Below are 21,669 nucleotides of genomic sequence, written 5' to 3'. Positions count from 1 at the left end.
ACTGTCGTTTGAATACTGCCAGTTGATTGACAATTATGCATTGATTGAAAAAATAAGCTAATTTTGGAGGAAATAACTTTGTAATATTTATCTCTTGCAAGCTATGTTTAATAAAGGTTGAAACAATTTGCTTCCAAGTCTGACTTCCTGTTTGAGGCGCCGTGGCGGCGGAGCGGCGAGCAGAACATCAGAGTGAAGGGCGGGCTGATGTTTTCTCGCCTCTTTAACAGAGTGAGACTTTTTCCAGGGATGCTGGTTTTTGTTTTAAAATCATTTAAAGAGTCCTCTGCCCTGGCAGCGCCGGACCGATGGGCTCGACGGGTGGCCGCTGGGCGGGTGCGCGGCGCGGGAGCGGCGCGGGTATGCTAGCAAGCCGCTCTTTGCCTGGCGATGGGAGTGAAAGTCAGTTTTCACCGCTTTGGCGTTTAAAGACGACCGGAAAGGTTTGAGAAAAGTTTGCTGAAAAAAAACGTGAATTTAAGTTGGAACGGTGTGACGGCGACTGAACCACGCCGAGCGTCCTCCGTCGGGTAAAGACACTCGGCGCAAACTGTGGGCTGCATGCGGGTCGACCGTAGAGGGCAGGAGTCCACGACCACTTTTACGTCACAGGGACCAGAATCTGCAGGCAAACCGGCTTCAGCAGCACGGCGCCGGAACCAGAACTCAGTCAGCAGCGCGGCGCCAGAACCAGAACTCAGTCAGCAGCACGGCGCCGGAACCAGAACTCAGCCAGCAGCACGGCGCCGGAACCAGAACTCAGCCAGTAGCACGGCGCCGGAACCAGAACTCAGTCAGCAGCACGGCGCCAGAACCAGAACTCAGCCAGCAGCACGGCGCCGGAACCAGAGCTCAGTCAGCAGCACGGCGCCGGAACCAGAGGCCGTCTCCACCGTCCGCTCTCAGGGCGGAGCGTCTCCAGTTCAAGCGTCCCTCCTCTTAACGAGGGAATCGTACCGGGGAGCTGCTCCGTGTCCACGGACTCCGACGTGTCCAAAAGTGGAGCATGTGGTGAAAGACCAGGAGTCGGGTTGGCTTCGCGCCACATTTTGAGAAGCTGCTAGCAACCAGCATCAAAGATGGCGGACCGAACGTCACGATGTCCAACCAGTCTGAACAAATCAGCAGGAAAAAAAAAAAAAAGCCCAATGATGTTGGGATTCGTGGTTACATGAAAGAAAGTGTTCATTTGCCACGGCTTCACACTGCGTGTGTGTGTGTGTGTGTGTGTGTTCTCGTATTTCTATCCTTGTTGGGGCCAAATGTCCCCACAAGGATAGCAAAACGTGGAACGACGTGCCTTGTGGGGACCTTTTTCCGGTCCTAAGTAGGAGAAACAGTGTTTTCTTGACCATGTTGTTGTTACTGAAAAAAGTAAAAGGTCAAAAACATTTCTTTAGGGTTAGGCTTTGTTGTGGTGTGGGTTAGGGTTAGGGTAAGGGTCAGGGTTAGGGGCTAGACATGAATGGGAGTCAATGGAAGGTCCCCACAAGGATAGAAATACGAGACTGCGTGTGTGTGTGTGTGTGTGTGTGTGCTTCGAGACACACACACACAGCGGACCATGGAGCGTGGGAACTGTCTGGGCTCTAGCATGGACAGATTCTGGCGAGTGTAGAACTGTTTGGGTTTAAGTGAGCTTGTTTAGTGGTTTTGATGAGCTGAGGATAAGCTAACACTCCGTGTGAGACGCTCAGTGTGTTTCAGGGGGCTGAAGACCTGCTGCCTCACACAACCTTCACTTCTGAGGCTTAAAGACGCTCAGTCTATGAGAGCCTGACACTCTGGACATGTATTTGTGCTTTAGTTTCCTTCTTTGTGACGATTAGCAGGAATATGAGCCTCTCGCTGTCCGTCGGTGTGGATGGGTCAAAGGTCGTGCTGGAGCTGCTTCAGAGTGAGACCTCAGCGCTCCATGGGGTCTGCAGACCCCCCACCGGGCCACGAAGGCCGGATCACAACACGGCAGGTCGACGGGCTCGGCGTTCCTCAGCGCTTCTGCACTAGAGGAGATTCCTTCAGACCAGGGGTGTTCAACCTGCGGCTCTGGAGCCACATGTGGCTCTTCAGCCCCTCTGCAGCAGCTCCATGAAGCCTTCACCACATCATACATGAATACAGATTCCACTTATTTTTAAATTATTATGTGATTGGTCACTCTTGGTTCGGAAGGGATTCAAACAGTTCAAGTAAAATAATGAAAAAGAAAAAAACCACAAGAAATGAGGGAAAATGATAGAACAGCTTAAAGAACGTGAAATGTCTCAAATTTCTAACAAAAGACGATGAAATATAGCAGGAAAAAGCAAAGAAAACTGTTTAAAAATGTCAAAGCTGTCAACAAATAAAGCTTGAAAAAACTTCAAATCAGGAACAAAAACAGGTTCGGTGTAATAAAACGTTCACTGTTCTGAACTGTAGTTAAACTTCATGAATGCATCATAAGATCTGGATCATTACAAGCAGGAACGAAGCTCCCTGAGCTGCTTTCGCCTCACTTTAAAGGTTAAATGTTCTTTATGGCTACAGAACTACTGGACTTGACGGAAAGTCACTGAAACGGCTCTTTTGGTGAGAGAGGTTGGAAAACCCTGCTCCAGCACCGCAGGCTCCTCCCCCTCTCCCCCGACACATGGAATGTATGGCCGCAGAATGTGGTTTCTTTCTGAGCGGGAGTTATGTAATTTTTGGTTCATTTCCATTCATTAGATGTAATTTTCAGAACATCTAAAGCACTCTGGCTTTGAGCGTAATGACCTGTTCATGCCAGCAGGAGGCAGTGTGACGCACTACCCGCTCCTCTAGCTAGCCTAGCCCCCAAATTCCACTTCGTCCGTCTGCGCTCCGCCCGGCTCCGCCCCGCCCCGCCCGGCTCCGCCCCGCCCGGCTCCGCCTCGCGCCGCCCGGCTCCGCCCCGCCCCGCCCGGCTCCGCCCCGTTTGTTCAAACCCACCGCTCCGCTGTGCTCCGCCGGCCGGAGAAGCAGAGCGGCGCTGCTGAGCATCGACCTCCAGGAGCTGAGCAGTCTGGGCCACACTGGCGTCTTTCTCTGTACGTCCTGGTAGAAAGGGTGACTGGGCTCAGATAAAATGTTATGATTCTCCACTTCCAAAATCAGCGTCTCTTCATCCTGGTTGTTGTGCTTCAACACGCTGAATTTCGTGCGACAGGATGTTGACATTCGGGCCTTTCAGAATAAAATGCATACATGGTCCTGAATATGTATTTTGTAGAAAACACGAAATTTATGGACAATAGCCTGCAAATGGGCCGTACATGCAGCTGTGTGAACATTCAGAAATGTTCGACTACAGCTTGATTACAGGCAGAACAGAAGTTTGTCATATAAAACTTGATAGTGTGTTTTGATTTTTGTTTGCCCGCTTTTTAAAGTGTACATTCTAATCAGTATGGGATGTCTGGTCGTGATATATCTGAAAATTAATGTGAGGACAAATAAAACATCTCTAAACAGTTTAAAGTTTTTAATAAAGACAAAATGATTTTATTTTGTATAAAGCCGGAGGTTGCTGGAGTTCTCTTTCCTGTTTGGTGCATCTGAACTGTGGACATTTATGCGTCCGGAGACCTGGACGGACCGGAGAGAGAAACAGACCTGGGCTCTAGGTTGGACTGACGGAGCGGAGCGGAGGCTGTGGAATCAGCTACAGTCATTAAAATAGTCATGTATTTGCTGCGGCGGTTGGAGCGGACCGGACCGGACCGGACCGGACCGGAGCGCTGATGGACGCAGTAGAAATTGGGGGTTGGAGTTTTTTTTTTGTTTTTTTGAGTTGGAAAGTGACTGCGCTCTGCCTGCTTGTTCCTCCTGTTCATTCAGTTACAGCCGTCACAATCTGCTGATGGCAGGTGTAACATAGGCCCAGGACGTTCACCACATTTAAAGCGATACTCCAACATTTTGGCAAATTGGCCCATTTAGCACAACTCCTCAGTCATCTGAACAGCAGACTGACTGTTTCTGTGAGGCGAGCTGTTGTTTATCCAGAGGTGAGTCGGGGAAGGTTTTTGGGACGGACACAATGGAAGTGGATGGTATTTTTGTTCTCCCTCGTCAAACTCATCAAATACACAATCCAACAACCCCAAAACACTTTGGTGGACACGTTATAATCCACACATTCACTACGCTGTGGAACACCAACACATGATATTGTAGCGTTACGACACTGAAGCAAATACTGGGAACTACTTTTTCTTTTGAAATCACTACGCCCAGACGCCATGTTTAGTAAGTAGTTCCGTCTCAGCAATCTTCACATAAACAACTCAGTCTGGTCATTTAGCATTAATATTTCACAGCGTAGTGAATGTGCGGATTATAACGTGTCCACCAAAGTGTTTTGGCGCCGGTTTAACCAGCGGACGGCGAGTTCAATTCACCTCCACGCTTCACTGTACCTCCTCACGGGGCTTTGGCATCGCACTACCAACCTTTAATCAGAGGCCGACCCAGTGATCACCTGCATCTGGTTTATTGCACTCAGCGCCAGGCTGCTCTCCAAGCCCCGCCCCCTCCGCTCAGGGGGCGGGGCCTTTTCTTTTAGACAGACATCAAAGAGAACAGAAGCACCTTCAGCCTTACAACAAAAACATATTTATTCATTCCAGACAATGCAAGCAAACAGGCGAGGACGGTGTCTTCTGAGTCCGTCTCACCCTCAGTCGTCTTCGGCGTCTCTGATGGACTTCTGTCCTGCAAACAGACGCTTGTTCCTCTGGACCTGGAGCTGGAGGCAGAGACGTTTCCCATCAGCAACAGCGATTCACAGCCACTGAGGTCAGGAGGCTGTGGAGGCTTCTGATTGGACGGGGGAGGACGCGGCGTATTACGCCTCCCAGAAGGAAGCAACTCCACTTCCTGTGTTTATTCTGTACATCCTGTTTGACGCTAAAGCTCTGTGTTTTTAAGCTTTTCACTCTGTAGAGCCCCACGCTTGCTTCGGGCGGCCATCTTGGAACATGTCGGTCAAACAAGCCGCAGAACCACTGGAATCAACTTAAAGCAGAATAAAAGTACTTTAGCTGGTGGCTAGTGGGTGAAAAGCATTGTGGGAAACTGCCCCTGTTTGTGTTTCCTGTTCTGTTTCTGACTGACCGTCACCGAGCCGCTCGGCCGGGTTCTGAGAGTCATGTGACTCCAGGATAGCCTGTGAACCAGCCCCGCCCACTCCTCATCCACGTTTGGATTGAGTAGCTGGGGGGGGGGGGGGGGGGGGGGGGGGTCTGGGGACGAGCCAATAGAAGGAGAATGCGGCTCGGCCATGAAACGGCCGAGCCAATCAGCGTTGCCGCTTTTTGTTTTCAAGTTTTTTTTGGCGAATTCCGGCGGCTAAACCGGAAGTGACGTCATCGCCGAGCGTAGCGGAGATTACAGACTTTAACTTTAACCATCGCCTGAAAGCTGCAATAAGTTACAGCCAAAATACCAGGAATTACAACAATCCAGCAAGAGCCAGAGTCTGGCCTGGAGAGGGTCTAACGGGAAGAGACGTTTTCACGTGTCTGCGTGTAGAGAAGCTAGAGCTAAAGAGCTAAAGCTAGCTCTTAGAGAAGCTAGAGCTAATGAGCTAAAGCTAACTCTTAGAGAAGCTAGAGCTAATGAGCTAAAGCTAGCTCTTAGAGAAGCTAGAGCTAAAGAGCTAACTCTTAGAGAAGCTAGAGCTAAAGAGCTAAAGCTAACTCTTAGAGAAGCTAGAGCTAAAGAGCTAAAGCTAACTCTTAGAGAAGCTAGAGCTAAAGAGCTAAAGCTAGCTCTTAGAGAAGCTAGAGCTAATGAGCTAAAGCTAGCTCTTAGAGAAGCTAGAGCTAATGAGCTAAAGCTAACTCTTAGAGAAGCTAGAGCTAATGAGCTAAAGCTAACTCTTAGAGAAGCTAGAGCTAATGAGCTAAAGCTAACTCTTAGAGAAGCTAGAGCTAAAGAGCTAAAGCTAACTCTTAGAGAAGCGAACGCATGTTGATGATGTATTTGTTTTGAAGCGCTGATTGGCTGAAGTGCCTGTCAGTCAGAGGAGTAACAACGCCCCCTGCATGGAGTTTGTATTGGCTTGTCCCCAGACCCCCCCCCCCCCAGCTACTAAATCCAAATGTGCATGAGGAGTGGGCGGGGCTGGTTCACGAGGCTAACTCCAGGACGGGGAACGGCGTGTGACTTCAAAATACGCCTCCATCCAGAACCATCGAGAATGACCGGGGCCAAGGGGGGCCAGGGGGGGCCAGGGGGGGCCAGGGGGGGCCGGGGGATCCAGGCCAGTCCCGACCCGGTGCCGTCGCCCCGGTGTCCTGGGTCGCCAGCTGAGCCCTCAGGTTCTCCATGGTGGGACACATTTCAGACGGAAGAATTAAACAGTCACTTCCATCAGAATGGAGTTGAATGTGAGGACTCGTTTCCACCTGAACCAGCTGGTTTCAGGGTCAGTTTACAGCAGAATTCAGTTTAGTCTGCAGTCAGAACTCATGCGGCAGCGGCGGCGGCGGCGGCCTCTCACCCGGGACCCCTCCAGGACGTGAGGGTCTTTCTGCAGAGCGTTGTTCAGACCCTCCTCTGACGAGAAGCCCACCCAGCAGAAGCCTCTGTGGAAGCCCGTCTCCTTGTCCTGTCAGAGACACAGGCAGGACAGGCTTCGTCCTCATCCCACCGGAGACCCGCTGCTTCCAGCACCGGAAGACGCCCCCGCTCCCAGCAGGATACTTACAAACGGCAGAAGACACTTCTTGACCTGTCCAAACTGTCCGAAGTACTCCCGCATCTCCTCTGCAAGCACAGCGGGCGGGTCGTTAGCTGCGGGACGGAGACGATCTGCTCCACACGTCTGGCCCGCGTCCCTTTAAAGCTACAACCGAGACATGTCTCTGGCCCGGGCGTTAATAATGTCTCACGTCTTTGATTGCGCGCGCGCGCGCGCCCACACACATACACACGCGCACACACACCTAACATGAGTGAGAAGAACTGGACTCACTTCCAGCCACCGTCCAGGGGACTTTAGAGACGAAGATCTCAAACACCTTCTTGGAGGGAGCCGCCATGTTGCCTCGCAGTGACCTTAGTCTTCTTCGCCTTCAGCGCGAGGAGGCTCCACCGCCCCCTGCTGTCCGTAATGTGAATTGAAAAAAACTATTCAGACGCGTGTCGGATCTGTTTCGGTTCGTATTGAAACTTATCAGTGAGAACGGAGCGGAGACGGCTGTTCACACATGGCTGCATGTCCCCCGGTCCTTTTCATTTCACAAAGAACCGTCTCAGTTGATTTTAATGCTCCAGTCACCCGGAAGCAGATGAGCGGCCGTCCAGTGACGTCATGGCCAAGATGGCGGCCTCCATGGTGGACAGCGGCGAGGATGCTTTTAGGAAAATATTCAAGTTTTACAGGAGAAGAAACCCTCCTCCCGATCTGACCGGAGTCACGGACTTCTCCGGAGGAGAACCGGGGGACAGAGTGAGTGGAAAGCACAGCTTTCACCCCACCGGGACCAGGTCCGGACCGGATAAACCAGGACCTGTTCACACACAGTCTCCACTTCACCACCCGAATACATGCTTTACCAGGACTTGATTACATCTGACTTGAAGTTACTGTGTGTGTGTGTGTGTGTGTGTGTGTGTGTGTGTGTGTGTGTGTGTGTGTGTGATAATCTGACAGGTGGTTCCAGCTGAGCTGGACTTGGCAGCAGTGAGTGATGTGGAAGCTTCCAGAGTCGGACTGAAGCCCGTCAGAGAATGGAGAGCTTTCGGCCTGCAGGGATATCCAGGTAGATACCCATCCATCATCCTTCATCCATCCTTCATCCATCTAATTACCTACACTGAGAGCCACAGACATGGTTTTACCTCCATGTCAATAAAACCGAAGTGGCTGCTCAGTGCTCGGTCACAGTCCACTGCACAGGATGAACGGAGTGTTTCTGTGTCCGTCAGGGTTCATCTTCATCTCCAACCCTTTCCTGCGGGGCTGCCAGGCCTTCTGGGTCAGACAGTGTCTGAAGACGTATCCACAAAAACCAAACATCTGCAACCTGGACATGCACATGAATCCTTCTGAGACCCAGGACATCTGGGGACAGAGCGCACCGACCCTCAGGTCGGTTTCAGGCTTCGTCTCAGTTCACACACGGCTGGGGAACGCACAGACAAGAGGTGGAACTTCATTTTTTTAACATATAAGGAAAACAGGAACACCCATGCCCATAAAAGGACGTGGGCGTGTCCGACCAGTGCTGCAGCTCCTCTCAGCTGCTAAACGCTGATCTGTATGTGAAGGGGTTTAAGAAGTCTGGCATCAAGTGACTGTATCTCAGTCTGTCAGCACGCAGTGCACAGTGTGCTGCCTGCTCTGTAACAGCACCCGTGTTCGATTCCCGTTCCAGTTCACCCGTCAGTGCACAGAGGAAACCGAAGACTCTGCTGGAGAAGCTGCGCTGGGTCACGCTGGGATATCACTACAACTGGGACAGCAAGGTCGACAGCACACTGAATGAATGAATGAATGAATGAATGAATGAATGAATGAATACATTTATTACACTGATGTTCATCAGTAGTCTTGTACCGTACTGTCCTGTACCTTTCATTCCGTACCGTACTTAGTGAAGCAGAAAACTGTTGAGTTCAGATCTGCTCTTTGAAGGAGCCAAGAATGAAACCAGGTGTTGGAGGGAAACTCTACAGTAGCAGTCAAGGACTGTTTTGCTCTTCTTGCTTTTGAACGTTGGCTGCCAGCTCTGCCGGTTCTGCCGGTTCTGACCCGCTCCCTGCTCCTCCAGACCTACTCCTCCAGCAGCCACACTCCGTTCCCCTCCGACCTGCACTCGCTGTCGTCCCGGGTGTCGGCGGCCTGCGGCTTCCCGGGGTTCCAGTCGGAGGCCGCGATCCTGAACTTCTACCGGCCGGACTCGTGTCTGGGGATCCACGTGGACGAGTCGGAGCTGGACCACACCCGCCCGCTGCTGTCCTTCAGGTGAGGGGGCTGTCCCCGCGTCCGCCGCCCCGGGAGACGCTGCGCTGACCTGAGGAAACCCTTCTCCCGCAGCTTCGGGCAGTCTGCCATCTTCCTGCTGGGGGGCCGCCGCCGGCAGGACCCGCCCACCGCCATGTACATGCACAGCGGGGACGTGATGGTGATGTCGGGTCAGAGCCGCCTGCTGTACCACGCCGTGCCTTGCATCCTCCCCGCCGCCGCCGGGCGCTCTGCTCTGGAGGCGGAGGGCCCCGTCCCGGACCCGGACCCGGACCCGGACCGGGACCTGCGGGACGGCGCCCTGCCGGAGCCGGTGAGCCAGGAGGACTGGACCGTGTGCCGCAGGTACATCCAGACCTCCAGGGTCAACGTGACCGTTCGACAGGTGCTGGAACCCGGACAGAGTCTCCCAGAGACACGGGCCTGCAGCCCCCAGGGAACCGCCGCCGCCGCCGCCGCCGATCGGCGCAGCGAGAAGAGGAAGAGGAGCAGCGGGAGCACGGACTCTGTCCACACCTCACACACATGAAACACGTTAAACAAAAATCCCTCGGACTCCAGAGACACTCAGGTCTGACAGAGGTTTTACTTTGTCGCTTGTCGACTGAAAGCAGGTCTGAATGATCAAGTAGAGACAATGCTGATGTTTCTCCTCGTGTAAGGAGGTCATCGATCTGAGACTGAAGCGTCATGAGGAACACACACACACACACACACACACACACACACACACACACACACACACACACACACACACACACTCACCTCCAACAGGAGGCATGTCCTCTGTGTGAACTGAAATAAAATCGAAAGGCCCTGAGGATGGAGTTGATGTCTGAAATGATTCGGTCCAGTAGAAACACGAGAGCCTGCTGACCATCAGGGTTCTGGACCTGAACTGAGACCGCGGTGCCGCCATGACACCTCTCTGCCTGGTTGCTGTGCCCTGCTGTGTTTTATTCCATAAGGTTTGGTTAAAGTTGACTTTTATGTTGACAGTGGAGTCATTCTCTGTTCTAATTCTTGAGGTTTGTGAAGAAAAAACTAGTCTTTGTGTATATCCATAAGCAGTTCGCCCTCCGGACGGCAGGGGCGCTGAGGCGCGCTGGCAACGTCACGGCGTGACGTCACAGACCAGGAAGAAAAATATCTCTACTGCTGTCCTGAACCAAAAAAAATAACACAGTTTCTTCCCAGAAACAAGTCCCTTTCAGCGGTGAGTATGGCTCTGACGTTCCCTTCGTGGCCGCTGAGGCCGCGGAGCTGCCGGTTGCCGGTGAGCCTCCGGGCTGTCCGGTCTGTCTGCGGACGGGCAGGTTAGCATCAGCTAGCCGGGAGGCTAACAGCTGAGCTGGAGAGCAGATAAATGTTTCGTTTTCAACAGGAAACGCTGAGTTAAGATCACCTTCTATCTTCGACTCTCTGCCGTCATTAAACGTTCAGCAGGTTTTCACGTCGCCGGGCTGAATGTTTCCCTGACAGCGAGCATGGTTAGCCGGGAGGCTGACAGCTAGCATGGTTAGCCGGGAGGCTACCAGCTGAGCTGCAGCCGGAGGATGACCAGACTGCCCCGGATTCCTCCGTTAAATACGTCTTTCTGTCAGCAGCCTTGGACTGAATAAGAATCATTCGATTCCCTGAACAGGAGACACTTGGCTTGGTGTTCACTTATCAATTCAATCATATCTCTCTGAACGACAGGTGTTAAATATAAGGCCAGCGGGCCAAAAGCAGCCCCCACATCACTGGATTTCACACCAGAAGGTCCCATTAAAATTGTGTGTATGTTAAGATCGGCGTCATTTTCTGCTGTAATAGTTTCGTTTTGGTGAAAATATCCACATTTTCATCATGTGTGCTCTGCAGCATGACACAGCAAAGCGCTAACATTCTGTTTAAAGGTTATTCTGGTGCTGTTTTACCACTCCAAATGAAATTGGGCTGAATGTGGGTTTGGCTGACTTAAATCGCGTGACAATAAATAATCTCTCTTCCATGATCGGTGGCAGTCAGATATGTTAAAAACCTCTGGCTTTAAAAAGATATGGAGCCCAGTGTACAGATAAATATTGAATCCAAGCCTGACTGGACAGATTAATAAAGAACACTGTGAAATCGGTCTCGGTGTCTGAGGACCGCAGGATGTTTCCAATCCGACGTCTCGGTCTTGTTGAGGAAGACCCGGGACTCTTTGTGTGTCCCTCTCTGCAGCCAGACCTCGACGGACGCCGGCCGCCATGTCGTACTCCAGAACAGAGAGCCGGTCCTCGCCGGCAGACTTCAGCTCCCTCATCCAGACATGCAGCTCCAACATCCAGAGGATCACACAGAACAGTGAGCGCCGCTCGTCCGAGCTGCTGTCCGCCGTCTCTACGGCCTGATCGGTGTTCTCTCCGGACAGGAACTGTGTGTGACGCTGTGTGTTCTTGTGTGTGTGACAGCTGCTCAGATAAAGAACATTGTGAACCAGCTGGGGACCAGACAAGACTCCTGTGAGCTGCAGGACCGTCTGTAAGAACACACTCCGCCCTCAAACACACACACACACACACACACACACACACACACACACACACACACTGATGAACTCTCCTGGCCTTGCTCATCTTTACAGCTGGGTGTGTTTCAGCCCCCCTCTGTGGATCTTCAGAACTTCACAGTATTTATTCTGGAATTCTCAAGGTGGACAAATGAACACATCCAGGCCTGCTGTTTAGTGTAGGTGTAGTGTTTGATTTCCACCAGCAGGGGGCTCTCCTGATCGCCTCGGTGTTCATGTGGGCTCACATCAGGAGCTTCATTCTGTGGATTATTACTGTGATCATGTAGAACAAAACCTCTGGAACAAGACCAGCTTCATCAATCAGTCAGAAATGTGATTAATCACGATTAACTGCAGGAACCGTGTGATTAAAGGGTTAATCTGGTAGAAAACAGTCCAGTTTCTGAAGCTGGTCATGAGCAGAAAAGTCCTGACAGCCTGGTCACAATCAACATTGACTCCAGGTGGACAGCAGACTAAAAAATTCAGCCTCAACAAACTGTGCCAATTTTTATTTTCACTATACTACAGTTTTCGAGCAATCAGATGCAAAAAAATTCATCCAGTAATCTTGTTTGGTAGTAAAATGGTGATCAGTTAAAGATGTCGAGGTAAAATGGGGTATGGACTCTACATTAGCATGACTTGGATAGCATAACAAGACTTAAAACAGATGAAGAGCATCACTACAACTTAATAAACTCAGTTGTTTGTTTAATTTAGTAAAATATATGAACAGAACTCTGCTTTATTGCCCATCAAATGACCACAAAAGACTCTATAACGTGCAAATGTGATGAAATATGTGGAAAATAAATTATCTTTTCTGCAAACTTAATATAAATGTCTGCACATACAATTTGCACATTGCTGGATTGCTGTAATTTATGTTTCTTAACTGATTTGTATCAAATGAACAACAACAACTGCATTATTTCTGAAATCTTGACACTCAGAAGTTTGTAAAACGTCCTATCGGGCCGATGAATCGGCCAATCCGATGAATCGGTCGACCTCTAACTGGTAGTGCAGTGAAATAACATAAAGTCACTGAAATTGTTGTTTAAATTATCTGGCAACTACCATTACCAAATTTACCAAATGAGAATTTTCCCGTAGCATTATGCGAGTTATTCAAAAAGAGGAATTTTGGAATTCAAAGTCCTTGCTTCGATTCTCTGCGTTAGTTTTCTGTGGGTAAAAGATGTACTTTTAGGCAAATATGTTGTCTTGAGAGTTGTAGATAAATACACCCCTTTTCAACATGCTCACATGTTCCAATAATATCAAGAATTTCAACTTCTAAGTGGAATAACAAAATGCGAGGGTATGGACACTACATGGGGGACGGACACTACAATTGCAAACCACAGATCCCATTTGCAACTGTTGTAATATTAATTGTGTGCACTATATCCACAACATATCATCATTCAAATAGTGCTACCCAGGTATATAAAATACAACATTCAGCTCAAGCCAAATACATAGTAGGAATGAGGAACTGGATAGGGGTACGGACACTACCGGAAATTCTGGACATGGAGATACTACGAGGGTGGACCCAAAAGTTCCCGGACTGTGGTTATAACTTTTTATTTTTTAATCTTCGCAATTATTTGAAACTGTCACCTTCAAAATACTCTCCTTTGGCTTGAATACAACGCTTCACCCGAGATTTTCACTGTTCAGAAGAGTCGCCATGATCGTGCGTAACTGTGCCGGAAAGATAGAACTTCGATTTCCCCTCCCCGCCTGTATGCCTGTCTTACCTTTCCGCTGCCACTCCAGTTTCATCTTTGACAACAAAAAGCAGTCGTCTGGGGCCAGATCAGGGGAATATGGCGGTGGGGAGGCTGGCTGGTTGCGGTTTTAGTCCAAAAATATGCTTTACGCACAACATTTGGTGCTATTTCTGTGCGTAACGGGGCGTCCTGTGGTCTGCTGTCTGCTGCGAGGCGGCCATTTCCGGGTGCCTTCGTCTCCCTGCTTCTAATAACCGCCTGAGGATGATCTGTCTGGATCTCTACAATACTCCCATCAGAACTGCAATGTCATCAAAAGTCCTGCGTGGATCTACCATGATGTCTTCTTCAGTTTTTGTGACGTTTTCCTCTGTTCTGGAAGTGGATTGCTGTCCTCTGCGTGCCTGGTCTTCGTGATGTAATCTGATTACTCTTAAAGGGCCCAAACCACTCAGACACCCTGAGAATCCTTCTTAAAGAATGTCTGCAACATGGTGAGTGTTTCTGCCGCTGTTTTCCCAATAAAAAACAAAATGTTTTGACAGAGCGCATATCCGTGGATATCCGCCATCTTGAAAAATCGAAGAGCGGGGTGTCACTCTGTCAACATAAACAGTGACTGTCAGCTGACCGCATCACGGGGGAAGACCAAACCTGGCACAGTTATGCATGAGGCTATCCTGTAGCGACATCTAGCGGCCAAAGTCGGAAATTCATTGTATTTTTTTATTAATAGAATCAGTCCGGAAACTTTTGGGTCCCCCCTCGTATATTAGTTCAGCCTTTGTAACTTCATAGATAGTATACTGCTGATGCTATTTTTGGTCAGAAACTGATCCAATACCATAATAGATATATTTTAGACATGGCCTTGGCTTATATTGTGCTTATTTTAAAAAATAAGTCTCCATTAAGTCAAAAATCAGCTGAAATAGAGAAATATATAACGAGTTGAGCTTCCAGCTTCGCGGAACACAGCTCGGCCCCCACAGCTCGAATTTGTACGAAACAACCTGCAAAATAAAAGTAATCACATCCATTATCAAAAAACATCACAGTATTTCAATATGTTTCTGATTTCCTTTGAAAATGAAGCTCCTAAAATTCAAACAATCTTGTTTTGACCAGATATAACGCCCTTTTTCCTACAAAAAACCTTACATCAAATCGTCTTGGCGAAGATGATCAATGAAACATGCAGAAATAAATGCATGTTGTTGTTTCAGTAAGCCATTGGCTGTCCAAACACACTCTCAAATGCATTCAAACACTAGCCTACACCACATTAGAAGACAATAACAACACACACAATACATTTCACAGGAAGATTGTGACCAGGCCGTTAACACATTTAAATGAGTCGGTCAGGCCGAACCAGCAGAACCCCGGCGGTCCGGTTTGGGTTCTGACAGGCTGGTCCCGGTTCCCCGGTTCCCCGGTTCCCCGGTTCCCCGCTCTGTGTTCCAGACAGCAGATCCAGCACTCCACCAACCAGCTGGCCAAAGAGACCAACCGGCAGCTGAAGGCGCTGGGCGGCCTGCCGCCGCCGGCCTCGGCGTCGGAGCAGCGGCAGCAGCGGCTGCAGAGGGACCGGCTCATGAACGACTTCTCCGCCGCGCTCAACAACTTCCAGGCGGTGCAGCGGCGCGCCGCCGACAAGGAGAAGGAGTCGGTGGCGAGGGCCAGGGCCGGCTCGCGGCTGTCGGTGGGTCGGCGGGGATCCGGGACCGGGCGTCCTCCTCAGCGTCCCTCTGGTTTCTGACTCGGCTTGTCTCTCCCTCCGGCAGGCCGAGGACAACGCCTGGGACGAGAAGCTGGTGTCCTTTGAGAAGTGAGTGTGTGTGCGGCTGTGGGCGTGTCCCCCAGACCGACTCCCGCTGACTGTCTCTGCTCGTCCTCGTCTCCTGAAGTCAGGAGGACTTTGGTCCCATCAGCACCCAGACGGAGGAGGCGGCCATCACAGAGGAGGACCTGGAGCTGATCCGGGAGCGAGAGACCAACATACGACAGCTGGAGGTCAGACGCCTCCTCCTCCTCCTCCTCCTCCTCCTCCTCCTCCTCCTCCTCCTCCTCCTCCTCCTCCTCCTCTTCCTCCTCCTCCTCCTCCTCCTCCTCCTCCTCCTCTTCCTCTTCCTCCTCCTCCTCTTCCTCCTCTTCCTCCTCGTCCCCCTCCTCCTCACTCTGACCTCTGACCTCTCTCTCCGTGTTTCAGTCGGACATCTTGGATGTGAACCAGATCTTCAAGGACCTGGCAGTGATGATCCACGACCAGGGAGAGATGATCGGTGAGTCCGTGGATCCGGATCAGGACCCGCCCATCGGCCAATAGGAAGCTCTCATTGGACGACCACAGGAAGTACTCTCTGCAGACTCACACTTTCCACGGCAGACTGTCCTGAAGATGTGAAATCAGCAGAACTCTGAACGGGTGAAAGCAGAGCTCAGCGGGTGATTCAGCACACATCCAGCTGAACGTCTTTATGTAGGACTGATGCACCCGGAAAGCCCCGGGAAGGAGGGTCATCCAACACACCACACACACCACACACACCACACACACCACACACACACACACCACGCACCACACACCACACACACACACACCACACACACACACACACCACACACACACACACCACGCACACCACACACACCACACACACACACACACCACACACACACACACCACGCACCACACACCACACACCACACACCACACACCACACACACACACACCACACACACCACACACACCACACACACCACACACACCACACACACACACACCACACACACACACACCACGCACCACACACCACACACCACACACCACACACCACACACCACACACACACCACACACCACACACACACCACACACACACACACCACGCACCACACACCACACACCACACACCACACACCACACACACACCACACACCACACACCACACACCACGCACCACACACACACCACACACCACGCACCACACACCACACACCACACACCACACACACACCACGCACCACACACCACACACACACCACACACCACACACCACACACCACACACACACCACGCACCACACACCACACACACCACACACCACACAACCACACAACCACACAACCACACACCACACACCACACAACCACACACCACACACCACACACACACCACACACCACACACCACACACACACCACACACCACACACCACACACCACACACCACACACCACACACACACCACGCACCACACACACACCACACACCACACACACACCACACACCACGCACCACACACGGCACTGAATTATTTTAGTCTCACAAAACTAGATTTTCTGAGAAGTGGGACATTAGGACTGTTATTCCTCCTGTGGTGTAGTGCAGTGCTGACACACACACACACACACACACACACACACACCGTCTCACACACACACACCCTCCCTCCCTCACAGTGTGTGTCCTGTGTTGTGCAGACAGCATCGAGGCCAACGTGGAGAATGCGGAGGTGCATGTGGAGCGAGGAGCGGAGCAGCTGCAGAGAGCCGCCTACTACCAGGTGAGCCGGGGACACCCTGCAGGACGCCTCCCTGTCCCCGAGTCAGAGACACCCTGCAGGACGCCTCCCTGTCCCCGAGTCAGAGACACCCTGCAGGACGCCTCCCTGTCCCCGAGTCAGAGACACCCTGCAGGACGCCTCCCTGTCCCCGAGTCAGAGACACCCTGCAGGACGCCTCCCTGTCCCCGAGTCAGAGACACCCTGCAGGACGCCTCCGTGTCCCCGAGTCAGAGACACCCTGCAGGACGCCTCCCTGTCCCCGAGTCAGAGACACCCTGCAGGACGCCTCCCTGTCCCCGAGTCAGAGACACCCTGCAGGACGCCTCCCTGTCCCCGAGTCAGAGACACCCTGCGGGACGCCTCCGTGTCCTGGAGTCAGAGACACCCTGGAAGACGGCAGGAGACAGATTGTCCTCTCCTGATGTTCCAGTGTGTGGAGCCACTGAGGAGCAGAACACTAGAAGGTTCTTCATCAGAGAATCGGCTCCTCACTCTTCCAAACCTCCAGGAGTCCAACTTGACTTGAGCAGAAGAGGGGACACAGTTTGACTTAATTCCCTCATAATTTACATTTGATAATAATTCAGCTTATTAATATGTGTGTTTTTTTACTTTTGGCTCCAGAGAGGAGCAGTAGAAATAAGTTACTATAGCAGTCTGTGACAAATACAGCTACTTTTTTAAATCACCAACTATCTCAAATCATTCTCTTTGCCCCCAGATTGGAAAGTTTAGACCAGAGTAAAAACTCGTTGAGCTTTGATTAGGAAAAGTTTCATTATACGTCGCTCTGTCTGCTCTGAAGGCACACAGTCAGCGGAAAGCCCCCCCCCCACATTCTTCTGTGATGGTTAATAATGGAGTGAACTAAAACGTCGGGATTATTGCAGGACGGAGATGCAGATGAATGGATCAGGTCGGGGTTTGGGTCTGAATGGAGGAAATCCGGTTCATCCAGGAGCGATACAGTTACTGCGGATTACCCACTCACTTCTGCACTGCTGGGTTCAGGAGCTCTGGCTTCCTGTTCCAGTCATGTAGTGAATATATTTCACTGACATATATTCCTGAGACGGGATCTTTAAATCAGCAGCATCAACACCCTGGAGAGGCGGAGCTGTTCAGCCAATCAGGGAGCTTTATCAGGAGGTGTGTTCCGGTCGGCTCTCAGCTCCACACACAACAGGGTGTATGATGGGAAATATTAAACATGTTCTGAACTATCGGCCCCCGCCTCATTAGCATCCTGCTGACAGTCAGACCTTCGCTGGCTCTGATCCTCCTGCAGTGTGTCCCGGCCTTCAGCTTCCGGTTCTCCCGGTTCCGCTCCGGCCCGGCGGCGGCCGGACTGAAGCCAGCGGGACACGGAGGACACGGAGGACACGGAGGACGCTGTTCTAACTGCTGTCTCCCTCCCCTCCGCAGCAAAAGTCCAGGAAGAAGATGTGCATCCTGGCTCTGGTCTGCTCCGTGGCCCTGGTCATCCTGTCCATCATCATCTATTTCGCTTCAAAGAACTGAACCCCCCCCCCATCCTGTCCCCGCTGTCCCCGTCCCCCTCCCCCTCCCGCTCCGTCCCGCCTGCTTCCAGTCTCCAGAGGAGGCGCGGCCCTGTATCAACCCTGTCCTCGTCTGTCCCCTCCTCTCTCTAACCCTCACTGTACTCACATGTAAAGACGGGAGAGGACGTCTTCCAGGACGTTGCTCCACGTCTCCTGTCGGCTGTGGCACTTTGCTTCTGGTTTTACAGTAAATGTTGTAAGATAAACGTCTATGAGACCGTTAATCCACGTAGAGCCGTGTGTAGATCTGCTGTTCAGGTGGAGATCGAACCAGTGAAATGTTTTCAGTTTATTTCTATGATGCTGATGGTCTGTATAATAAATGTCTCAAACACTCCTGCTGCGTCTGCAAGCTCAACTGTGACTGGACCGACCGGACGCCCTGGACCGACCGGACACCCCGGACGCCCTGGACCGACCGGACACCCCGGACGCCCTGGACCGACCGGACGCCCCGGACTGACCGGATGCCCCGGACCAGACCGGACGCCCCGGACCGACCGGACGCCCCAGACCAGACCGGACACCCCGGACCGACCGGACGCCCCGGACCGACCGGACGCCCCGGACCGACCGGATGCCCCGGACACCCCGGACCGACCGGACGCCCCGGACCGACCGGACCGACCGGACACCCCGGACACCCCGGACCGACCGGACGCCCCGGACCGACCGGACGCCCCGGACCGACCAGACCGACCGGACGCCCCAGACCAGGCCGACCGGACGCCCCAGACCGACTGGATGCCACAAACTGACCGGAGCTTTCCATCAAAGACTCAATGAAAAAATATAAAGACAGAGGTTCATCTTTGCTGGGGGCCAGTCCAGATCCTGGAGGGTCTTGGTCCTGTAGGTCCTTCAGCTCCTTTACAGGTTCATAACTGTCACCAGAGACAAAAACATCCACACCGTGTGTGCAGCAGTCTGTCCTGGTCTGGTCTGGTCTGGTCTGGTCTGTGACTCTGCTGTGCGTCTTTCATGACCCTGCTTGTCGTCGGACCAGATGAATGAAAGTCGGTCGGCCTTCTGCTCAGAGCTGCAGGGAAATAAGAGGAGATGCTCACACTGCTGATGAAGGCCTCGCCTGAGCCGCCCTCCACCCTGAGACCTGCTCATCACTTCAGTCACACCCTCCATCTTTTTCTCACCTATGGTACTGACACTGGTCAATTAACAGTTTCTCTGTCTGATCACTTCCTGTTATCATCTGAGTTTACAACTGGCTTTAAAGCTCCTGGGAAAAAAATTAACTTAGAAGATGTCTGTCAGAAGATACTGTGACCAAATTCAAGGAAATGATCCATCAATATTAACTTCCCTCCATCTGAGGACCCAATCAGCAGCTGTCCTAGCATTAGCATTAGCATTAGCATTAGCATTAGCCCCACTCAAGTTGATTTAGTTGTAGATGAAGCAGCAGCTTCACTCTGCTCCACACTGGACTCAGCTGCTCCCCTGAAGTTAATCACATGACCCCTCAGGAGACGAGCTCCATGGTAGAACCAACAACTGAGAACATTAAAAAGATCAGCTGGAAAACTAGAGAGGAAATGGCGTCTAACCCAACTAGAAATGTTTCGTACTGCCTGGAAAGATAGTCTGTTAACCTATAGAATAACTCTACGTAAAACTGGAACTGCCTACTATTCATCCTTAATAGAAGAAACCAGAACGGCCCCAGGTTCCTCTTTAATACCAGAGCCAGGCTGACAGGAAGTCCAGCTCTGCTGAGCCTCAGATCCCCTCAGCCTGAAGCAGCAATGATTTATAAACTTCTTTAATGACAAAATCATAACTATTAGAGATAAAACTGAAAGCACTCTCCCAAAGTGGTCCCAGACCAACCAACCACATCCTCAGACCTGCCAGTAGAACCTGAATCACAGCTGCTGAGCTTCCATCCTACTGAACTCTGAGTTCCTCATCTAAACCTACAACTTGTACATGAGATCCAATCCCAACCAGACTGCTTAAAGACATTTTCCCCCTGATCAGTACATCAATATTAGATCAGATCAACTTATCTTTAGTAACAGGCTATGTTCCACAGGCATTTAAGGTTCTGTTATTAAACCTCTCCTCTAAAGCCCCCCTTGATCCAGGAGTTCTAACCAGTTACAGACCAATATCCAACCTTCCCTTTATTTCTAAAATCCTAGAGAAAGCTGTTGTGAGTCAGCTCTGTGACCATTTATATAACAATGACCTGTTAGAGTCTTTTCAATCAGGTTTCAGAGCTCATCACAGCACAGAGGACTGGTCTCTGTCCTGGTCTCTGTCCTGGTCTCTGTCCTGGTCTCTGTCCTGGTCCCTGTCCTGGTCTCTGTCCTGGTCTCTGTCCTGGTCTCTGTCCTGGTCCCTGTCCTGGTCTCTGTCCTGGTCTCTGTCCTGGTTTCTGTCCTGGTCTCTGTCCTGGTCTCTGTCCTGGTCCCTGTCCTGGTCTCTGTCCTGGTCTCTGTCCTGGTCCCTGTCCTGGTCCCTGTCCTGGTCTCTGTCCTGGTCCCTGTCCTGGTCTCTGTCCCGGTCTCTGTCCTGGTCTCTGTCCTGGTCTTTGCCCTGGTCCCTGTCCTGGTCCCTGTCCTGGTCTCTGTCCTGGTCCCTGTCCTGGTCCCGGTCCTGGTCTCTGTCCTGGTCTCTGTCCTGGTCTCTGTCCTGGTCCCTGTCCTGGTCTCTGTCCTGGTCTCTGTCCTGGTCTCTGTCCTGGTCTCTGCCCTGGTCCCTGTCCTGGTCTCTGTCCTGGTCCCTGTCCTGGTCCCGGTCCTGGTCTCTGTCCTGGTCTCTGTCCTGGTCTCTGTCCTGGTCCCTGTCCTGGTCTCTGTCCTGGTCTCTGCCCTGGTCCCTGTCCTGGTCCCTGTCCTGGTCTCTGTCCTGGTCGCTGTCCTGGTCTCTGTCCTGGTCTCTGTCCTGGTCTCTGTCCTGGTCTCTGTCCTGGTCTCTGTCCTGGTCTCTGTCCCGGTCCCTGTCCTGGTCTCTTATTGGGATTAAAGGTTCAGCATTAAACTGGTTCCTTCATATTTAGCAGACAGGCTCCACTTTGTTAATGTTAACGGTGATTCTTCAGCTCAGATCAAAGTTGATGGAGTTCCACAGGGTTCTGTTGTAGGATCTATCCTCTTCTCATTCTCCATGCTTCCTGTAGGGAATGTCCAGGACCAGCTCCAGGTCTCATAAGACCCCCTCCTCTGAATCCAGGTCAGACGGGAGGAGGACTGCTGCAGCCCACCGAACTCAGTGTTTTCCTGTTTTTACCATTTTTACCGTCAGCCCCTCCTCA

General features: G+C 51.6%; 3 protein-coding genes across 4 annotated transcripts; 2 read left to right on the top strand and 1 right to left on the bottom strand.

Moving 5' to 3' along the window:
* Nucleotides 1–4,597: 4,597 nt before the first annotated feature.
* Nucleotides 4,598–7,130, bottom strand: LOC115409290 (SRA stem-loop-interacting RNA-binding protein, mitochondrial-like). The gene is made up of 4 exons (XM_030120398.1): nt 6,983–7,130; nt 6,716–6,774; nt 6,509–6,616; nt 4,598–4,750 (listed from the first exon to the last, which is right to left on the bottom strand). Exons 1-4 carry the CDS (start codon nt 7,047–7,049, stop codon nt 4,682–4,684), a joined length of 303 nt encoding a protein of 100 aa, XP_029976258.1. The 5' UTR covers nt 7,050–7,130; the 3' UTR covers nt 4,598–4,681.
* Nucleotides 7,131–7,306: 176 nt separating this feature from the next.
* On the top strand, nt 7,307–9,787 carry LOC115409288 (nucleic acid dioxygenase ALKBH1-like). The gene is made up of 6 exons (XM_030120394.1): nt 7,307–7,459; nt 7,664–7,772; nt 7,939–8,101; nt 8,388–8,478; nt 8,784–8,977; nt 9,050–9,787. Exons 1-6 carry the CDS (start codon nt 7,322–7,324, stop codon nt 9,504–9,506), a joined length of 1,152 nt encoding a protein of 383 aa, XP_029976254.1. The 5' UTR covers nt 7,307–7,321; the 3' UTR covers nt 9,507–9,787.
* Nucleotides 9,788–10,086: 299 nt separating this feature from the next.
* Nucleotides 10,087–18,729, top strand: LOC115409289 (syntaxin-12-like). 2 transcript variants are annotated; one of them, XM_030120396.1, is made up of 9 exons: nt 10,087–10,193; nt 11,189–11,311; nt 11,419–11,488; nt 14,732–14,969; nt 15,052–15,095; nt 15,175–15,280; nt 15,477–15,549; nt 16,748–16,830; nt 18,256–18,729. In XM_030120396.1, the coding sequence occupies exons 2-9, from the start codon at nt 11,215–11,217 to the stop codon at nt 18,349–18,351; spliced, it is 807 nt and encodes a 268-aa protein (XP_029976256.1). In that variant the 5' UTR covers nt 10,087–10,193; nt 11,189–11,214; the 3' UTR covers nt 18,352–18,729. The 2 variants fall into 2 exon arrangements, with proteins under 2 accessions (XP_029976256.1, XP_029976257.1); XM_030120397.1 differs by having other exon boundaries at nt 10,122–10,193; nt 11,193–11,311.
* Nucleotides 18,730–21,669: the final 2,940 nt, after the last annotated feature.

Source organism: Salarias fasciatus, chromosome 22 (genome assembly GCF_902148845.1).
Source record: "Salarias fasciatus chromosome 22, fSalaFa1.1, whole genome shotgun sequence".
In the NCBI taxonomy this organism is placed as follows: domain Eukaryota; kingdom Metazoa; phylum Chordata; class Actinopteri; order Blenniiformes; family Blenniidae; genus Salarias; species Salarias fasciatus.
This window is presented reverse-complemented; position numbering and strand designations above follow the sequence as displayed.